Source organism: Rhinoderma darwinii, chromosome 1 (genome assembly GCF_050947455.1).
Source record: "Rhinoderma darwinii isolate aRhiDar2 chromosome 1, aRhiDar2.hap1, whole genome shotgun sequence".
NCBI lineage: Eukaryota > Metazoa > Chordata > Amphibia > Anura > Rhinodermatidae > Rhinoderma > Rhinoderma darwinii.
The window spans coordinates 284,435,145-284,455,452 of record NC_134687.1 but is presented as its reverse complement, the minus strand read 5'-3'; the positions used below and the strand labels follow the sequence as shown (position 1 = coordinate 284,455,452).

General features: G+C 46.4%; 1 protein-coding gene across 1 annotated transcript in view; it reads left to right on the top strand.

Annotated features, from left to right (window-relative positions):
- The first annotated feature begins 19,386 nt into the window (after positions 1–19,386).
- Positions 19,387–20,308, top strand: part of COMP (cartilage oligomeric matrix protein) — a 188,456-nt gene continuing 187,534 nt past the window's right edge. The window contains exon 1 of the mRNA XM_075854768.1: positions 19,387–19,465. Within this exon, the coding sequence (XP_075710883.1) occupies positions 19,387–19,465 (79 nt within the window). The remainder of the gene's footprint in view (positions 19,466–20,308) is intronic.

The window sequence follows — 20,308 nt, the reverse complement described above, 5'->3', positions numbered from 1 at the left end:
CCCCCCACCGTCGATGATTCCCCACAAACAAACACAAAATTGTACTCACCTAGCCTGCAATGGACGAAGCTGCTCCCCAACCTCGAGACGCCGAAACACTACCCGGTGACGTCATCACCCCAGCCTGCGCAGGGATTCTGTCCTAATGTGGCCTGTAGCCTATAGTATTCAATTGTATCTGCATCCTGAGAACCCATATACAATTGAATGTGGCAGTTGCTAGCACCGGGGCAGTGCTAGCGACACCACCGGGCATGAGGGGACCCGTGCCACCCTGCCCATAAATGTTACTGGGCATGACGTGGGCCCTGTAGCAGCCTCTATGGCAGCTATAGTTACCCAACTATCTACATTTTGTGGGCACCTTTGTGGGAGGCTGTTAAGCTCACTGATTTTGAAATGAGAAGGAAATAATATTAATCTCTTTATTCAGCCTCTCAGGCCCAGACCTTATATTTAGTTGGGAAGGGGTAAAATAATACTAATAGGGGCCTGTCAGTATATACTTGTGTGAAAAGAAGTGCACCTTGTTGGGAACCAGGGTTCTTTGATTTTCTAAGTGAAACTTTGTGACTCCCATGCAGCCAATGTAGTTTAGCAGGTGGGAGGCAGCTCACAGGTTTTGGCCCCTTATTTCTCTGAACCCCTGACAGCAGTACCATCTGTACTGCCTTGATAGCAGCCTAAAATCTGAGTTTCTCACTTCATACACACAGACCCAGCAACAGATTCACACTGAGGAGAAAGTAGAGAAAAGCTGTGACAGGATTTACCCTCCTACTATCTACGGTTGTTCTAGAGAGAGGCTTTTAAGATTACCCCCTCCTCCTCCTTTAGCTGCTCCATAATACACAGGAGAATCTTTTTATATTGCTGCTAATATAATAACATTGTGTACACAGCTTCACACCAAGGCTATTTTTACACGTGTCCGATTTGCCATAGTCATAGGTTTTTAACCAAAGCATTTAATTTGAGTTTTAGTATCTAAAATTATGAAGCATCTGGATGTCTTAAGTAATGGGGTCACATCTCCATTAGCCAGAACAGAGAGCAGCTGTAAAGACTGGTTCCCTCTCTGGTAGACCCTGCGTGAGCATTTAATACCACATTTCTCCTACAGGGGAAATGTGTGGCCACTTGCAGGTCCCCCGCTGTAGTGCCAGGACTTTTAGCAGTAGGACCTGCATTTAAGTGCTGACATACAGGGCAATTTGCCACTGTTTCCTTACCAGTGCAAAAGATTTATTATGCACCCATAGTGCCATGTTATCCATAAAAGAGATAAGTGAAATTAATAATTCTGAGTAGCTTCGTGTACTTCAAGTACTTTCATGTTAAATTCTGTACTGAATCGTTCAGTTCAAACCAGGTGAATTGGTTTGCCGGTAGTCCTGTAGTTTTCGTAATATTGATGACGTGCCGACGTGGCCCTGACTCAGGGCTTGCTTCCTGTGCTGTTCTTGTTGGCTTGTTATAAAGCGCATGACCGCAAGGGGCTGGCACTATGCTCCTGACGTCACTGTCCATATATGGACTATGATGTCAGGAGTTCCTTATCGCTGGAGTGAGTCCCCGAGCAAAGCATCAGCTGGCGCTCTGCCTAGGGACTCCAGCACATCTCTTGACGTCTCTGTCCATATATAGGAGAGGCTGCAGGGCAGTACGACCGTGTGTGCTGGCGTCTCCGGGTAGGGAGAGGTACGCATGAACTCAGAGGTCTGCGGTCGCCAGGTGAGAGAAGGTGGCAGTCTGCGTACGTGGCCATTACAGTACCCCCCCTTACGCCCCCTCTTCTTGGGTCCAGAGTGTGAGAGGAATTTTTTAATGAGGGTATGGGCCTTAAAGGGAATGTGTCGCTAGAAATTTTTTTTTTTAGTTAAACAATTATTATTTAAGTGATTACACATTGTTTTAATTTTTTCACAAGTCAGGAAATATTAAAAATTAGATTCTAATTTATAACATTCCCATGTGCTGGCCACTAGAGGGAGCGGTTCCCAAAATTGCAGGATGGTCAATGTGGTAAAGCAACCTCATTGCTTTATGCTGCAAATTTGGGGTAAACACACTCTCTCTAGTGTCCTCACACAATCCCCCCTCCCTTCTTCTAGCTAGTGCCAGGAGAAGGAGGGGTTTGAATCTTCAAACCTCCTACACTGTGTGCCGCCATTTTCTGAGCGACTGCACAGTGTAGGAGGATTAGATACAGTGCTCAGCAGACAGTATAACACGAACATACACAAAAATAATACACACATCCCATACACGAACATAATTTACCTTCTCTTGCCGCCGCCTCCACTCCTATTCCTTGCGCCTTGGCTTCCTTGAACATATGGCCGGAAGCCGCAGCCGGAAGTAGTCATCTTACTGTCCGGCCGCGGCTTCCGGTCCACATGAAAATGGCGCCAGATTTCACTCTGCGAACGGGCTTAGTTTTGGTCTGTGTGGGAGCGGCGCATGCACCGTTCCCACACAGACAGCATACGCTTCAGAGAATGGAACGGCTCCCGTTCGCATTCTCTATGGGGTTGTATGTGCCGTATTCCATCTCTGTATGTGTCGTTAATCGACACATACAGAGATGAAAAAAAATGGCAGCCCCCATACAGAAGTAAAACTAAGAATAAAGTAAAAAGTAGAACATGAGAACACAAATAAATAAAATTTATGTTAATATCATATTAAAAGCAATATGATAAAAAAAACAAAACATTTCATGACACCTTCCCTTTAAGGTTCTCTACTGGTTCCCAGGACCTCTCCTCAGGACCAAAACCTTTCCAGTCCACCAGATAGAAAGTCTTTCCTCATACTCACTTGAAGTCTAGAATTTCCTTTACCTCAAAGATGTCAGAAGAACCGTTGGGAGCGACTGCAGAACCAGGGAATTTGCTGTAACAGTTCAGGACCACAGGCTTTAGGAGATTAACATGGAACGAGTTGGGGGTTTTTAGAGTAGTAGGCAGCCGAAGCTAATAGGACACAGGGTTGATTTGTCGTAACACCTCGAAGGGGCCAAGGAAACTAGGAGCAAATTTATGGGAAGGGATTTTCAGACAAATGTTCTTTGAGGAGAGCCAGACCTTGACATCGGGGAGAAGATGAGCAGGAACCCTTCTCTTCTTATCGGCAAGAATCGCAAATTTGGTCTGCTGCCAGATGTGAAGAAAAGTCCCGAATGAAGAGTTGGATGCAGGCACTTGAGACATAGTAGGCACAAGAAGAGGAACTCGTGGGTGCTGACTGTATACAATATAGAATGGAGAGGAAGCAGTAGACTCCCTTGTATGGTTATTGTATGAGAATTCTGCCCAAGGGAGAAGCTGTACCAAATTGACATGTTGGACAGAGACATAATGACGGAGATAATTCTCTAGTATTTGGTTGATCCTCTCCATTTGACCGTTAGATTGTGGGTGATAGGCAAAAGAAAAGTCCAGCTTCACATCTAAAAGATTACACAGGGCACTCCAGAATTTAGACGTGAACTGTACACCCCGGTCAGAAAAAGTGTGAAGAGGTAGTCCATGTAGACGAAAGATGTGTTGGATGAACATATCTGCAAGACGAGGGGCTGAGGGAAGTCCTGTTAACGGAAAAATATGTGCCAGATAGTAAATTCCATGGAAATGTGTTGCCAGGGAGCATCAGGCACCGGTAGAGGTTGGAGCAGACCAGCAAGTTTAGAACGAGAAGATTTATTTAGGGCACAATTAGCTCAGGAGGAAACAAAGTCCAAGACATCTCTAGGTAGCGAGGGCCACCAATATTGATCAGCAATAAAGTACCGAGTCTTGAGGGCACCAGAATGCCCGGCCAGTTTGAAATTATGCCCCCAGCGGAGAATTATTTTCATGTCAATATGACGGACAAAAATCTTTACAGGAGGAATGTCCTTAATCTGCAGCAGATTTACAGTAATAATCCTAGAAGGATCAATTATGTGTTGAGGTTTTTCTTCTAAGTCGTCAGTTTCGAATGACCGAGACAGGGCATCGGCCTTAATGTTTTTGTCTCCAAGGCGTAAATGAAGAAGAAAACGAAAACTGGCGAAGAACAGCGACCATCTAGCTTGACGATGATTTAGTCGCTGTGCAGACTGCAGATATGTAAGATTTTTGTGGTTGGTGTAGATGATGATGGGGTGAGCAGACATCTCAAGCAGGTGCCTCCATTCTCCACAGGGACTGCCACATGTAATTGTATATGCGTCCTCAGGACGCAGATACAATTAATTTCTATGGTGGAGCAAGGAGCTATCAGCTGAGCCCCCTGCTCTGCGATTTACTAGGGGCAGGGAGGCAAGTGCCGGTTCTGCAGTAGTTTAGGGCCGCGGGGAGAGTTAGAGAGAATCCCTGCTGTGATTCTCCTGCACAGAACATGTGACCTCCGCCCGGGTGGCTGCATTATATGATGTCACTTCTGATGTATAATGCAGCTGCCTTGGGTCACACTCTGTGCAGGAGAATCACAGGTCCTCTGACCAGGCTGCAATAAAATATGGGGCCCTGCAATTTACCGCACTGCACAGCCCCATCTAGTTTCTAAGCAGGCAGGGAGGATGGAGGAAGAAGAAAGAGCTGGAGAGGAGCAGTGACACACAGCTTTCCTCCCCTCCTGCCCGCAACGGCCACCAGGCAGCTGATGAAGATTCCTCCTGGACAGGTAAGAAGGAACTGTAATGTTATGTGTGGGGGGAGGCAGTGGCGGATTAAGTGTACCATGGGCCCTGGGTTGTTGACAAAACTTGGGCCACCTCCTTCCCCCTCACACGCAATTCAACCCCCCCAACCCGCTGACACTGTACCCATCAGTGCCACTGACCTAACGGATACAGGTTTTAGCACTAGATACAGCTGCTCTGTATTCAGGATATAAAGCAGCTGTATCTCAAAAAGTTTCAATCTTTAATAAAAAGTATTTAGAAAGTTGCCCCAAACAAACTGATACACTGTTTTATTAAAGAAAAAAAAAGAAAAAATAATAATAAAAAAAAAAAATTATAACACCTATCTTTAAAGTGTAACTAAACTTTTAACATGTCATAGTGATATGTCAGAACTTTTAATCGGTGGTGGGTTCGAGCACTGTGACCCCCACCGATCGCTAAAGTGAAGCGGCAGAAGCGCACAATTGAATGCTGCGCCGCTTCGCTTCTGATCGGCATAACTCGGAGTGGGGTTCGTCCGTACACCGCTTGCTCGGCTTTCTGAGAAAAGTAGATCAGAAACTAAGCGGCACAGCGGTCACCTGAGCGCTTCTGCCACTTTGTTTTAGCGATCCATGGGGGTCCCAGTGCTCGGACCCCCACCGATCAAAACTTCTGACATTTCACTATGACATGTCAGAAGTTTTTTTAAAAGTTTAGTTACACTTTAAAAGGGTTTTCCTGTGAGGGAAATTTATGACATATTCTGTGGATCCTGTCAGATAGGTGCAGTTCCCAGAGGTGGGACTCGCATCTATCTCTAGAACTGGGCCCCCTAAACCCTGTTCTGCCTCTTTCTGCTATCGCTGCCTCCCGGCCACTTCCTGACCATGGACTTTCCGTAAGGCACAGTAGTGAATGGCAGTTACGGAAGCAGCGTAGCATGTGAGCTACGCTGTTTCCATAACTACCATTCAGTTCTATGGGACTTACGGAAACAGTGTACCAGAACCAAGCTCAGCACATAAATACAACACCAGAACCAAGCTCAGTACATATATACAGTTCTAGAACAAAGCTCACTACATATATACAACATCAGAACCGAGCTCAGTACATAAAGACACTACCAGAACAAAACACAGTACATAAATACAGCCCCAGAACAAGCTCAGTACATAAATACAGCCCCAGAACCAAGCTCAGTACATAAATACAGCCTCAGAACCAAGCTCAGTACATAAATACAGCCCCAGAACCAAGCTCAGTACATATATACAGCACCAGCACAAATACAGTTCAATTTAGTGCAACCCCTGCTGTATAGGTTTGTATGGATAAAACTACAGCTCCCAGCATGGCCCAAACAACGGTAAGGATATGCTGGGAGTTGCTGTTTCCCCCCAAAAAAAATCATACCACCCATCATCTCGCTGCAGATCATACAGTGACTACAGTACTGATTAGAGGGAGAATAAACATTTACATTAAGTGACTTACCAGTGACTTCATTTCAGATTCTAGTTCTACTTTTTTCTTTTCTTCTCAATCCGGTCCACACCTCTATGACTTCTCCCGGCCATGACCAGTTTTCCGCTCAGATGTCTTGGGCTTCTCACTTTTCAAACATTTCTGCATCTATAAACAAAGATAATGTTATCATGGTGCCGCACAATACGTCCCTATATATAATAGTACCATACACTGCACCTATAATTATAATAACGCCATACACTGTGTCCCTGATTATAATAGCACCATACACTGTGTCCCACACACACATAGTGCTCCCTGTAGATAGTACCCCCATAGAGCCCCCGGTAGATAGTGCCCCACATATATCCCCCCCTGTTAATATCGCTCTACATATAGCTGCCCCTGTATATAGTGCCCCACATATAGTCCCCCTGTAGATTGTGTCCCACATAAAGCCTCCCCTGTAGATTGTGCCCCACATATAGCCCCCTGTAGATTGCGCTCTACATATAGCGCACACTGTATATAGTGCCCTACATACAGTTCCCCTGTAGATTGTGTCCCACATAAAGCCTGCCCTGTAGATTGTGCCCCACATACAGCCCCCCCTCCTGTAGATAATGCCGCCCACATTTTTTAGTTGAAAACAACAAAATTTACATACTCACCAGGATCCTGTTCCCATGCCGTCCTGTGTGAATGCAGGCCTGCTCTCTTCTGAGCAGGTCTGCTGGTGCTGAGCGACACCATCGCGCCGCTTGTGTCATTGAAAGGTGCTGATTGGCATGGCAGAATGACATGTTCCGTCAATCAGTGCCCTTCAACAATGGAAGCGGTGCGATGACGTCATCGCATTGCTACCATCCTTGATTGGCAGGGCAGAATGACTTCCCGTGCCAATTGAAAGACGCTGATTAGCGAGACAACTCATTCTGCCCTGCCAATCAGCGTCATTGTAAGGCGCTGAATGGTCGGGCATGTAACGTACCCGGCCATTCAGCACTTATGCATGTAATTGTACCTGCGTTCTATAGACGCAGGTACAATTAGTGCAGGAGTGGGTGGCGGCGGCTGGTTTCAGTTGCGCCGCCACCCTCTCAGAGAGGCAGCAGGGCGGACGGTGCGGCCCTATTCCCTCTCAGCCCGCCCCTCCTCCTCATTAGCGACGCTAGCGCGCTGCAATGTGTTTTTTTTAAAATGATGTGTGGTTCGGGGAGCCGTGGGCCCTGGGCGGCCGCCCGAACCGCCCATATGATAATCCGCCACTGGGGGGGAGGGTATACTGTGTAAAACGTTTTTGTGGGGGAGGGTTGACTTGGCTATGAATGTTGTGTGGGGGAGGGAGAACTTGACTCTAAGTGCAGTTGTACACGACCGAGTTTCGGCCGTGAAAAACAGTCCGAGTGTCGGACGCATTTCCTGGCCCTACCATGGTACAGGTGAACGGGACTCCTGGCATCATAGACATTTTATGAAGCTAGGAGTCTCTGCCTCCTGCTGTTCCATACGGTATCATTTTGTTCAGTACAGAACAGCAGTTCCAAGGGGAGGCAGGGATTCCTAGCATCATAAAATGTCTATTATGCCAGGAGTCCCGTTCACCCGTACTGTGGACGGGCAATGCGAGCGACACTCGGACCGTTTTTCACGGCCGGAACTCGGTCATCTGCAAGAGGTGTAAATGTAATGTGTGGGGTGAGGAAAATCTGTTTTAATTGTTTTTTTTATTTAAAAAAAATCTTATTTTTCAGATACAGCTTCTATGTATTCTGTATACATAGAAACTGTATCTTGCCGTCAAAGCTAAATCCATCAGGTCTGCAGGACTGACAGCTTAAAGGGGTTTTCCAGCGTGTAAAAATTGATGGCTTATCCTCAGGTTAGGCCATCAATAGCTGATGGGTCGGGGTCTGAATCCCAGGACCCCCACTGATCAGCTATATTGAAGGGGGGTGCAGTGCTCTTTCCCTTCATTTCTACTTGCTCACTATGAATCGGCGACACGCATTTAGCGGCGAATCACAGGTATTGCAGCCTTTTCTCTAATTGAAGTGAATCGTAGAAAAGGCTGCAGTACCTGTGAATCGCTGCTACGTGCGTGTCGACGAATCATAGTGACCCACCAGAAATGAAGGGGCATATGAGCGCTGCACCCCTTTCAAAACAGCTGATTGGCGCGGGTCCTGGGATTCGGTCCCCGACCCATCAGCTATTGATGGCCTATCCCGAGTATAGGCCATCAATTTTTACTGGCTGGAAAACCCCTTTAAACGAACGCAGGTCCTGAGTGTCTCAGACACGCAGGATCAAGCTAATATCAATCACATCTAAGTTCATGAACTTAGATGTGATCGATAATAACATCATTCATCAACATCGACGATCTGGATCAGCGCTCATTTTCATGGCCCTTGTCAGGCCGTGTAAATGAAACCTAGAGAAATGCAATAGTTGAAGGGGTTCCTGTATTTATTTTTTGATAAATCTTGTCATATGATATAATTACTTTGCTGTTTCTTGGCTGTTCCACCACTTATGGTTTTCTGGGTCCCCTGATGCTCCTTTTGTTTATAATCTGTGGTCACGTCTGTCATCTATAACAATGTTGCATCACGCTGGGGTAATGTAAGATTGTTCTGGACAATGGCACTAGGTTATAAAAGAAAAGAAGCATCAGGGGACCCAGAAACCGTCAGTGGTGGAACAGCCAAGAAACAGCAACATAAGTGTCACGATAGTTGCGTGGACCCACTGGGCCGTACCGCCATAGCGGGATAGCAGCCGGCCAACAGGATACCAAGTCACAATCTATAGTTTGGATAAGGGTACCTGTGGTAACTTCAGACAGTAGCGATGGTAGGCTCGGATGGGACCTTGGCAGCAGGCAGACACCAGGCGCAGTGTAACACGGAAGGCGTAGTATACAGCACAATATGACTCCAACTCTTTACGGCACAGGAACAAGGTAGCACGGGATACAGGATACAGGTAGCAGGAACGGGAACACTGGGAACTGGAAAACACTAAGGGACCATTTGCAAAGATTAACATGGGTAACACAACAACGCTCAGGCAATGAAGGAAGGGGCAGGGCCCTTCTTATAGTCCTGGGTGATCATGAGCTAATTTGGTACACAATTCAGGTGTGCACGCTGGCCCTTTAAGACCGGGCACAAGCGTGCGCGCGCACCCTACGGGACAAAGCAGAGTGAAGCGGAAGTGAGCGCTGGCATCTCCTGAGAAGGGCGCTCACTGATCCATGGCTGCGGCCGTCAGGGGGTTAGTAATCCCGACGGTCCGCGTTCATGGGTGTCACAGTAAGTGTATGACTGACAATGTTTCTTATGTTTTCATGTTCTGTTAATATATGAGCTTTAAACAATAATAAGTGTGATTTTAGCATGAAAACACCACCAGCCACCGTCGTCTTTTGATGATGGCTGTTTTCAAAACCCAGTTACCCCTGACGACTTTCTACGGCAGATGGAGGTAAACAGATTAAGGATAGGCTGCTACTTATGGGCCAGTGCAGTATGCTTGACCCCAGACTAAAATTTGCCAGTCAGCCTTTGCCTGCAGCCTATAAGATGCTATAAGAACCGAAGGGCTCGAAACGTGTAGGTGTTCTGTGCCCGGGATTTTACTTATTTGTTTTACATTTTGATACCAATAAAGCAGCATTGAATTCTATACATATCGTGTGCCGGACCCATCTCTAATATAGCTGGGACAGGATCCCTGCGCAGTCCGGCACGATGATGTCACTGGATCACGCCGGCCTATGCAAGCGTCCTGTCTCCAAGAGTCCTGTGGCCCCATCTACAGGGTGTATGTGTGTGCATAGCACTATCTACAGGGGGGATACAATAGGGGCAATTGGATTATAGATATCTCGGAGATATATATCTTTTTTTAGGGGGGGGGGGTAAACATATGTCTTGGGGTTTGTGTCCCTGATGTTTTCAGAACCTAGCAACACCCCTGGTTGACTCCCCTTGTTTGAAGGTCAGCAGTGAGGCAGCTGCAGAGGATGTCCGACCCGGTTCCTCAAACACTGTACGGAATATCTCTAGAAACAGTAGTAGATCAGAGAATTCCAGGGCCTCTCGTTCCAAGATGGGGTTCGCCCATCAACTAACAACTAAGGGAACATTTGCCTTGACTAACATGTGAATATAACAACAACACTCAGGCAGACCAATTTTTATAGTCCAGAGTGATCTGGGGATTGGTTAGGGAACTATTACCTGGTGTGGGCGCTGGCCCTTTAAGGCCGGCTGACGAGTGCACCTGCACACTCTCGGAAGGGCTGCAGGGCAGTACGGCCGTGTGCTGGTGTCTATGGGAAGGGAGACGTCAGCATGAACTCAGAGGTATGCGGTCGCGGCCGCTGGTGGGTGGGAAAAAGCAGCGGGCCGTGACTGCGGCCATAACATGGACAGTGACGTCAGGAGCAGTGCTGGAGTCCCTGGGCAGAGCATCTGCTGATGCCCTGCTCGGGGATTCCAGCACTGCTGCCGACGTCACTGTCCATATATGGACAGCGACATCGGGAGCAATGCTGGAGTCCTGGGGCAGAGCATCAGCTGATGCTCTGCTCAGGAACTCCAGCGATAGGAAACTCTTGATGTCACTGTCCATATATGGACATTGATGTCAGCAGCAGTGCTGTCGTCCCCGAGCAAAGCATCAGCTTATGCTCTCCTCCGGGACTCCAGCCATAGGGCACTCCTGACGTCGGAAGCAGTGCTGGAGTCCCTTGGCAGAGCGCTAGCTGATGCTCTGCTCGGGGACTCCAGCGATAGGCAATGTGACAGCCCCTTGCGGTCATGCGCTTGATATCACGCTGACACGAACAGCACAGGAAGCAAGCCCTCAGTCATGTGGGGTTATGTCGGCGCTTCATCAATATTAGGAAAACTACAGGACTTCTGGCACCAATTCACCGGGTTTGAACTGAACGATTCAGTACAGAATTAAACATGAAAGTACATTAGTAAGGGACTTCTTTTCACAATGAAATATAAATCCAAAGCAATTTTTGGTCCCCGGATAACACCTTTAAGAAATAGCAATGACAACCTACACACCAAGGTATTGACTGATGTCAGATACGGACACTGATAGCAAAAAGTGTGTGGCCATAGCATTTGCCTGCATTCGCCACTAGGGGGAGCTCCTTGCATAGAGATTTGTAACGTTTCCCTAGTAGTGGCTGCAGGCAGCCAATGTTATCAAGTACTGTGTGAAGTAATGCAGGGGATTTTAGAGCTGCATGGGGTAGATTTATAAATTATTTATGCCAGTTGTCTGGTGTAAATACATTGAACAATATAGGGGTAGATTTAGTAATACTGTCTTAAATTTAGACAGCTTAGAACTTAGAACTAGAACTACATTTTTCACAACTGCTTATGCTGTATGACAAATTTTAAAAATTGTTACGGATAGTGATGCGATTATTTGTCACTACCTATACCTTGCCTAATCAAACAAAAACAATAAAGGATAAGGCTAAAATGTTACTTTTAAAGGGTAACTAAACGTTTAAATAATTTTTGACATGTCATGAGCCTGTACACAGTTCGAAAAGTCAATTGGAAATGAATCGGCACAACGCTCACGCGAGTGCTTCTGACGCTTCGTTTAAGCGATTGGTGGGGGTCTTAGTTCTCGGACCCCCACCGATCTAAACTTCTGACATGTCACTATAAAAGTTTGGTTACCCTTTATTATACTGCCAACCGATAAAACAGAAAGATCACAGCTATGGAAAGTTTTTAGTTCATATTTTTCTATTTTTGCACATACCAGCAGGGAGGGCATTTGCAGGTTTCTGGAGGGGAAACAACTTTAAGGCTGGATTCACACGACCATGTTACGTCCGTAATGGACGGAACGTATTTTGGCCGGAAGTCCCGGACCGAACACAGTGCAGGGAGCCGGGCTCCTAGCATCGTACATAACTATGATGCTAGGAGCCCGGCTCCCTGCACTGTGTTCGGTCCGGGACTTCCGGCCGAAATACGTTCCGTCCATTACGGACGTAACATGGCCATGTGAATCCAGCCTTAGCGCTAAATGCTGTTAGGATAACCAGTCAGAGTAGGGCATAGGTTCCAGTCTGGCCAAGAGTTGCTCTTTTCAGTGCAGATACTCCGCTATGACCAGTGTTAGTCGGAGAATACCAAAGTGAATCTAAGTCAGTTTAGGAACTGTGTCACTCACTAACCAGAGGCATTCTAGTTTTCTTAAAAAACACAAAACTTAGCAAAAGTACAGTCTAGCACCCAGCTCTGTCCAGAAACCTGTAAATGCACTCCCTGCTGGTATCAGCAAAATAGAAAAATATACACTAAAAACTTTTCTATCACAATAACTTATTTCCATATCTGCGATTTTTCTGTTTTATCGGTTGATACTATGGTAAAAGTTACATTTTAGCGTTACGCTTTATTGTTTTTATGTATGATAAATTTGGTGCATCTTTAGCCACGTTTGCCTAACTTAATGCCTCTTGTTTGGCTTACTTTAGACCAACTTATTTGTGGCATAAATTTGACGCAATGTGGCACATTTTAAGACATGCTCCCTTAAAGCTAGCACACACCCCTTTTCATCTAAGCCACACACCCTTATAAAACAAAGCTCAACAAATGTCTAAAACAGTTAATAAATGTGTCGCATGGCATGTGCGCCAAATTTCTGCCACATTTTGAATAGTTAAACTGCCCCATAGTGTTCAGACTGAGCGCTATATTTATGAAGTACATATGTACGAGCTGGTGAAACTGATGAGGTTTCTGAGTTGTGCAGTGTTCAACTTGTTTAATGAAAAACGTATCCACTTTTCTAATTCGAAGTGTTGGAAGAGGTCTGGCCTAAAGTCCTAAGACAGATTCATCAACAGGGGGTGCACTCTGTTAATAAATCTGTTTAACGCTGCACAGAGGAGAGATACTAACATACCGCTCACAAGCTGCATCAGTATTTCTAACAGAGCTCTAACTATAAGTTTTAGTAATTATTACCTATTAAATATTAGTACATTTTTCAGAGCTCTCAGTGCGGGGGTGCGGGGGGGGGGGGGGGTAGGGCCTATACTAAGTTATGTGCGTCATCCCAAACATTAAAAATGTCTCTCTGTTCTTTTCTGGCCCTGTGTTTTATTGAGCCTTCACTGAAATGTGTACCTGTATGATTATCACCCATGTGCTGAGTCTGTGTCTAAACCTAAGATGAGGGAGATACATGTTAGGCTGGGTTCACAACTGCATAAGAGGAGCCTTCTTCGCAATTAAGGACACCATGAGTGGTCCTGAAAGTACCCATTAGAAGTCAATGGGGTCCGCCGGGGGCCGATGTTTTCCATCATGTGATGGATCTGTTACAGCAGTGAATTCAGATTTCCTGCTCCTAAAACGAAACAGAAAAACAGAATTCTTAGCACAGATGTGATCCTAGCCTAAAACTGAAATGGGGCCTTTGTTGTCTACATCACTATGCACAGGGATACTGCAGGAAGTAGCTTGCAGTTGTAATTTTCTAATTGAGATAAAACTAGTGTATAAAATATATTGATTAAATGCCAACACATAAAGAGAGTTTCATGTGTTTTCCAGAATTTAATATATATAATTTTAATCTACCTAAAAACAAAAACAAACTCCACTTTCATCCACAGAATCTAACCATTCAAAACTTGCCAACCATATAAAACCTGCCCTAGAGATGAAAGAAATAGCTCTTTCCTGTTAAATTAAAATCTGTTTGTGTTATGGTTAGAAAGCCACGCACAGTTCCTATGTTACTTTCCATGCAGAAAGTAAAACCCGTAGGATAGCGGGGCTATTCACCCAAAATTGACAGTATTTATGGATATAAAAAAAACATCAACTCATAAAACATGGATAAAACAGCAGAATATGTCTGTTTTGTATACACTATAAAAATAAAACTATACTGCAAAGGTTTTGCTATTCAGAACTGAACACTGAATTGGTTGCTATGGGTATCAAGGCTGCTTTCTCTCTGAGACAATTCTCAAACAAAGACATAAAAAACGCAGAGCAGAAAAAAAAAAAAACAAGTATCAACCAGATCACTTCTTTTATTTATTTTAATTGGTTGTCTCATAACAGACAACCCCTTGTCTCATCACAGACAACCCCTTTAACCCTTATGCACACAACCATATTATATCTCTCTTGTATACAGAGCCGTAATAGAGCTCCAATTAGAGTGCATAGGGCCTGTACTGCATATCCGTCTGGCTACGATTTCTTTGAAAAAAAAATTGTGGTGTGCTTCATTGGATGCCATATGTATGGAGCTTTTCACCTAGGGGAGACTAACTCAATACATTCAGCACCTGACAGAGGTCACACAGACACTCAGATCTCTCAGCTGATTTTGACAGGGACAGTTGCTGTTGGCTACTCACTTTCCTGCAGCAACCACTACAGGAAGAATGAATACCTCCCAACCATCCCGGATTCAGCGGGACAATCCCAGATTCCGGGCAGTGTCCCGCTGTTCCGGGCGGCCGAGGTATGTCCCACTGTCAACTGTATCTGCGTCCTCAGGAGCAGATACAGTTCAACCAAATTCTGAAGCAGGGAACCATCAGCTCCCTGCTTCAGAATTAGTTCATAGTGGAGGAGCAGAGGGAGCTCTTCCGCTCGTCAAGGCTCCCCGGGCACAGCGCTACTTTAAGCGCTGTGCTCGGGGAAGCCCTTGATGTTACTTAAGCGGAATTCCCGTCGCTGATGATCTCGCCAGGTATTCCACTCCTAGAGGAAAACCTATTGACGTCAGGGGATCCTCCTGGAGCGGGGATTCCGCACAAGCAGTAGCCACTGACGTCACTGTCCATATCCATATATGGAAAGACAGATGGAGAATATGAAAGCACTGGAGACCCAAAGCAATATGCAATATAGTGAGTGCAAGCCTCAAAGGGACCTGATGCTTGAGAAAGGTCTTGTTGGACTGAAATGTCAAACCTGTGGGTGAATAAAATTCCAGTTTTCTTGGATGTGCTGCCTTGCTACTTTTTTCTTGGATTCCATATATGGACAGTAACGTCAATGGCTACCCTGAGCTTAAAGTAGCGCTGTGCCCGAGGAGTCCTCGGCGAGCGGAGGAGCTCCCTCTGCTCTTCCGCTCTGAACTAATTCTGAAGCAGGGAGCTTATGGTTCCCTGCTTCAGAATTATTGGCTATTCCTTGAGTGGAAGCCCCGTTGCTGATGATCTGACCGGGGATTCCGCTCCCAGAGGAAACTCCTGAGGTCACTATCCATATATGAACATTGATATCAGGGCTCCCCCTGGAGCGGAATCCCGGGTCAGAGTCAGCAACGGGGATTCTGCTCAAGGAGTAGCCACTGATGTCACTGTCCTTATATGGACAGTGACATCAGGTCTTCCCTCTAGGAGCGGAATCACCAGCCTATGCCCAATGTCGCTATCTACAGGGGGGTGGCGCTATATTCAAGGGGTGTGTGGCACTATCTACATGGACACTGTGGCACTATATAGGGACACTATCTAGAGGGGACACTGGCGCTATGTACATGGGCACTATCTACATGAGCACTAGGGGCAGCTAAGAGGGCATTATACTGCATGGGGGCATCTGTATGGGCATTATACTGCCCCCTGTAGTGCCCCTACACAGTATAATGTCCGCTTAGTGGCCTCCACACAGTATAATGTCCCCCTACCCTGGCTGCCACACACAGCCCCCCCTTGTAGATAGTTCCCCCCTGTAGATTGTGCCATACATCCTCCCTGTAGACAGTGCCATAATCCCCCACCTCCTCCTTGTAGACAGTGCCATAATCCCCACCTCCTTCTTGTAAGCAGTGCCAAAAATCCCCACCTACCCCTTGTAGATCATGCCATACAGCCCCCACCTTCCTAATGTAGACAGTGCCATACAGCCCCCCACCTCCCCCTTGTAGCCCAAAAAAAATATTGTACTTACCTAGGCCCCGGTCCCACGAAAAACTGAGCTGCTCCACGATGGGATCCTTTTGTAGGCCGGCATGATCCTGTAGCCCAGTACAGAGTTTCCCAACCTTTTCGGACTCGAGGGACCCCTGGAAAATTTTATTTTTCCTCCGGGCACCCCTACCAATTTTTTTTTGAGAAAGACAGAAAACGGCTATAAACAAGCACTACACTGACTTAGGGTATGTTCACACGGCCTATTTACGGACGTAATTCGGGCGTTTTTGCCCCGAATTACGTCTGAAAATAGCGCCTCAATAGCGCTGACAAACATCTGCCCATTGAAAGCAATGGGCAGACGTTTGTCTGTTCACACGAGGCGTATATTTACGCGCCGCTGTCAAATGACGGCGCGTAAATAGACGCCCGCGTAGAAGAAGTGACCTGTCACTTCTTTGGCCGTAATTGGAGCCGCTATTCATTGACTCCAATGAATAGCAGCGCTAATTACGGCCGTAATTGACGCGGCGTTCAAGCGCCTGCACATGCCGGTACGGCTGAAATTACGGGGATGTTTTCAGGCTGAAACATCCCCGTAATTTCAGCCGTTACGGACCCCCGCCGTGTGAACATACCCTTAGTGTATGTTCACACAGCAATTTTTGTAAGGCAGAAAGGAAGGAATTTTGAGGCAGATTTTGAATTGACAGCGTTATTCGAACTTTTTTCGGCATTTTTTTAAGCCGTTGAAGCTAATACAGAAGACACAGGCGAAAAAGCACCAAACGAGTGCCGCAGGTGTTTTCTGCCTCCTATTAATTTCAATTGGAAGTCAGAAATGGAAACCACTTGAAGACCATCAGCCCCCCCTCTCACAGTAAAATGACCATCAGCCCACCACTCTCAGTAAAATGACCATCAGCCCCTCACTCACAGATTACCCCTGTAAATAGTGCCACACAGCCTCTTGTAGGTAGTGCCACACAGCCCTTTGTAGGTGGTGCCACACAGCCCCCTATAAGTAGTGCCACATAGCCCACTTGTAGGTAGTGCCACACAGCCCCCTTGTAGGTAGTGCCACACAGTCCCCTTGAAGTAGGTAATGCGACACAGCCCCGTGTAGGCAGTGCCACACAACCCCCTTGTAGGTAGTGCCAGACACCCCTTTGTAGGTAGTGCCACATAGCCCCCCTATAGATAGCACCCCTTCCCTTCCTGTAGATAGCGCAACTGTAGCTCACTGAAGGAGCGGATTCCCCCTGTGTCCGAGAATTCCGCTCCTGGACAGAGCTCTTCATGTCTCTGTCCATATATGGACAGTGACATCAGGGGCAACTCCTGAAGCGGAATCCCCGTCCACAGCGTTGCCGACGCTGTGACCGGGGATTCCACTCCAGGAGAAGCTCCTGACGTCTCTGTCCATTTAGGGACAGTGACGTCAGGGGCTTCTCCTGGAGTGGAATCTTGGTCACAGCTTCAGGGTTTCAACTCCGGGAGAAGCCCCTGACATCTCTGTCTGTTTATGGACAGTGGCGTCAGGGGCTTCTCCTCGAGTGGAATTCCCGGTCACAGCGTTGGCAACGTTGTGGACAGGGATTTCGCTTCAGGAGTTGCCCCTGATGTCACTGTCCACATATGGACAGAGACATCAAGCGCTTCGTCCATTGAGCGGAATTCCCGGCCACAGGGGTATTCCGCTCCTTCGGGAAACTACAGTGGTGCTAGTAGATAGCAGAGCAGGGAGATACTATGGATGCATACTATTAAATGTGGCGTCGCTACCGCTGTAGCAGCCGTACCGGCTGCTAGCAGTGCTGCCGGCACAGGCTCCCTCATAGCTGGTGTCGCCGCTAGCAGCTGCTATGGCTGAGAGAAGAAGTGCTTGGGCAGAAAAAGGCAGCTGCTGAGTCGCCAGCCCGGGCACTTCTGAGATAAACAGGGGAAGGGAGCCAGTGCAGCGCCCCCTTCCACCTGTTGGAGTGATGTGCCCTCTGCCATTAGGGCGCATCACTCTGTCGCACACCCCTAAGGCCGGCCCTGCAGCTATGGGGGTATTATACTTTATGGTTGCAGCTAGAGGGCATTATACTGTGTGGGGGCAGCTATTTGGTATTATACTGTGTGGGAGGTACTATGGGAACATGATACTGTGTGGGCGTGGATTGGGTGGTATTAGAGATGTGGCCTAAAAGAAAACAATTTGCCACGACGCGCTGCGCCCGCCACATCGTTTGTCCCTCTTGTGATACTTGATAGTTGGGAGGTATGGAGATGTAGTGTTACATGCGGCTCTTGAAAAGGTCAGCCAGAGCGAGATAATCTGCTTGTTAGTGAGAGACCCCCACTATAAACTTCATATGCTCTAATAGGGTCTATGGACAGGAGACTACTCCTTTAAATGCACTGTGGAACTGAAAGCTGGAATCTGATTAGTTGCTATAGACAACAGATTTATTATTAAGGGGCAAGTTTTGGCATTGTGTAAAAAGTGCTATTAATTTAAATCAAATCTGTCATTAGAATATGGTGCACTATTCATGGGCAGCTTATTTGACAGGTCCACTGGGCTATTATACCAAATAGCACCAAACAATATTGTACCGTTTGGTTAATATCCAGGTAATTAAAAAGTTGCAGCTCTATAGACGAGTGACAAAGAGAGAGCCACATTTGGGTCTTATTTTTCAAAACTGCCTTAGGTTCGGGCTAGAGCCAGACAGTGGGTGATAAATCGCGGTCCATGGGAATGTATTAGGCTAGAGCTAATGATCTCACTACAAAAATCGCTGTGATATCCCTGTGATAAATTGTGGTCCATAGGAATGTATTAGGCTACATACAGAATATTTATCTCACTACAAAAAATTTTTGGGGATAAATCGCTGTCCATAGGAATGCATTAAGCAGGGCTACACACAGAGTGTCTTAAAAATCTCTAGAAAATCCCTCCAGTAAAGCGATTTGCTAGCAATTTTTTTTTCTTAATCGCTACGTGCTAGGATTTCAGAGCTACACACTTGTCTGGAGCGATTTTTAAGAGATTTTCAAGCTACTCAATGCATTCCTATGGACAGCGATTTATCAACAAAAGTCTAGATCTAGCTCCAGCCTTTAAAGCCATCCCATTTTAGACTAAAGCCAGACCAGCAATTGGCTAATCGTTGTGGGTCCACTTTCAAAAACCCTTGCTGATCAGCTGTATCTCTAAAGGAAGCTGCAATGAGTAGCTTGAAAATCTCTTCAAAATCGCTCCAGACAGTTCAAGTCCAAAGGACAGACCCGTGATAATCCGGGACAGCCCATGAAGTCCTTCACCAGACCATTCACCCAGGCGAAAGCAAACCCTTCCAGACCTGGATCCTCCAAGAAATCCCAGTCAGGTAAGAACACAAACAATATCTTTTTCTTCAGTTCATACCAAAATATGGGACAAAATCTCCACGGACCGTTAGTTACTACCCTTGAGGAGCATCTTACCCGGTCTGCCTCTTACAGAACTGAGATTACAAATCTCTTCATCACTTCCAGACCTCCGTTCCGAAAAGCATCTGCTAATACAGTTACATGCTGGATTTTATTTGCGATGAAAAGCACAGGCATAGATACCAATTTATTCAAAGCCAACTCTATCTAAGCTACAGCTTCCTCCAGGGCTGCAGCCAAAGTAATTCCCCTTGCTTCCATACTCAGAGCAGCTAGATGGTCTTCTAGCAAAAGCTTTGTCAACTTTTAGTGGCATCCTTCCAGAATAAATGCCTTGAGTTACAGAGCTACCACCAGGTGTGTGTTAGTCTACATTCACACGAGAGTGACAGAATTATGTGCATAAAAAACGCACTTAAATCTGTCCGTGTGCGTTGCGTTATGCATCAGTGTGCTTTGCGAGTGGCATGTTTTTCACACACTTGCAAGCACTTAATTTTTTTTTTCCAATATAATTGATGCGTAAAACATGGACAGCACACGAATGTGCATCCGTGTGCTGTGCATGGTTTTCACGCACCCATTGACTTCAATGGGCGGCTAGATGCGTGAAAACGCACCAATATAGGACATGCAGTGAGTTTCACGCAACGAACACTCGCTGCGTGAAAACTAACGCGTGTGTGAACAGCCCCATTGAAATCAATGCATAGCACATGGACGAGATTCACGCTCATGTGAATGAGCCCTTACTCTACCCATTAGCTGGTGCTACAGATGCTACGTCTTTATCGTGACTT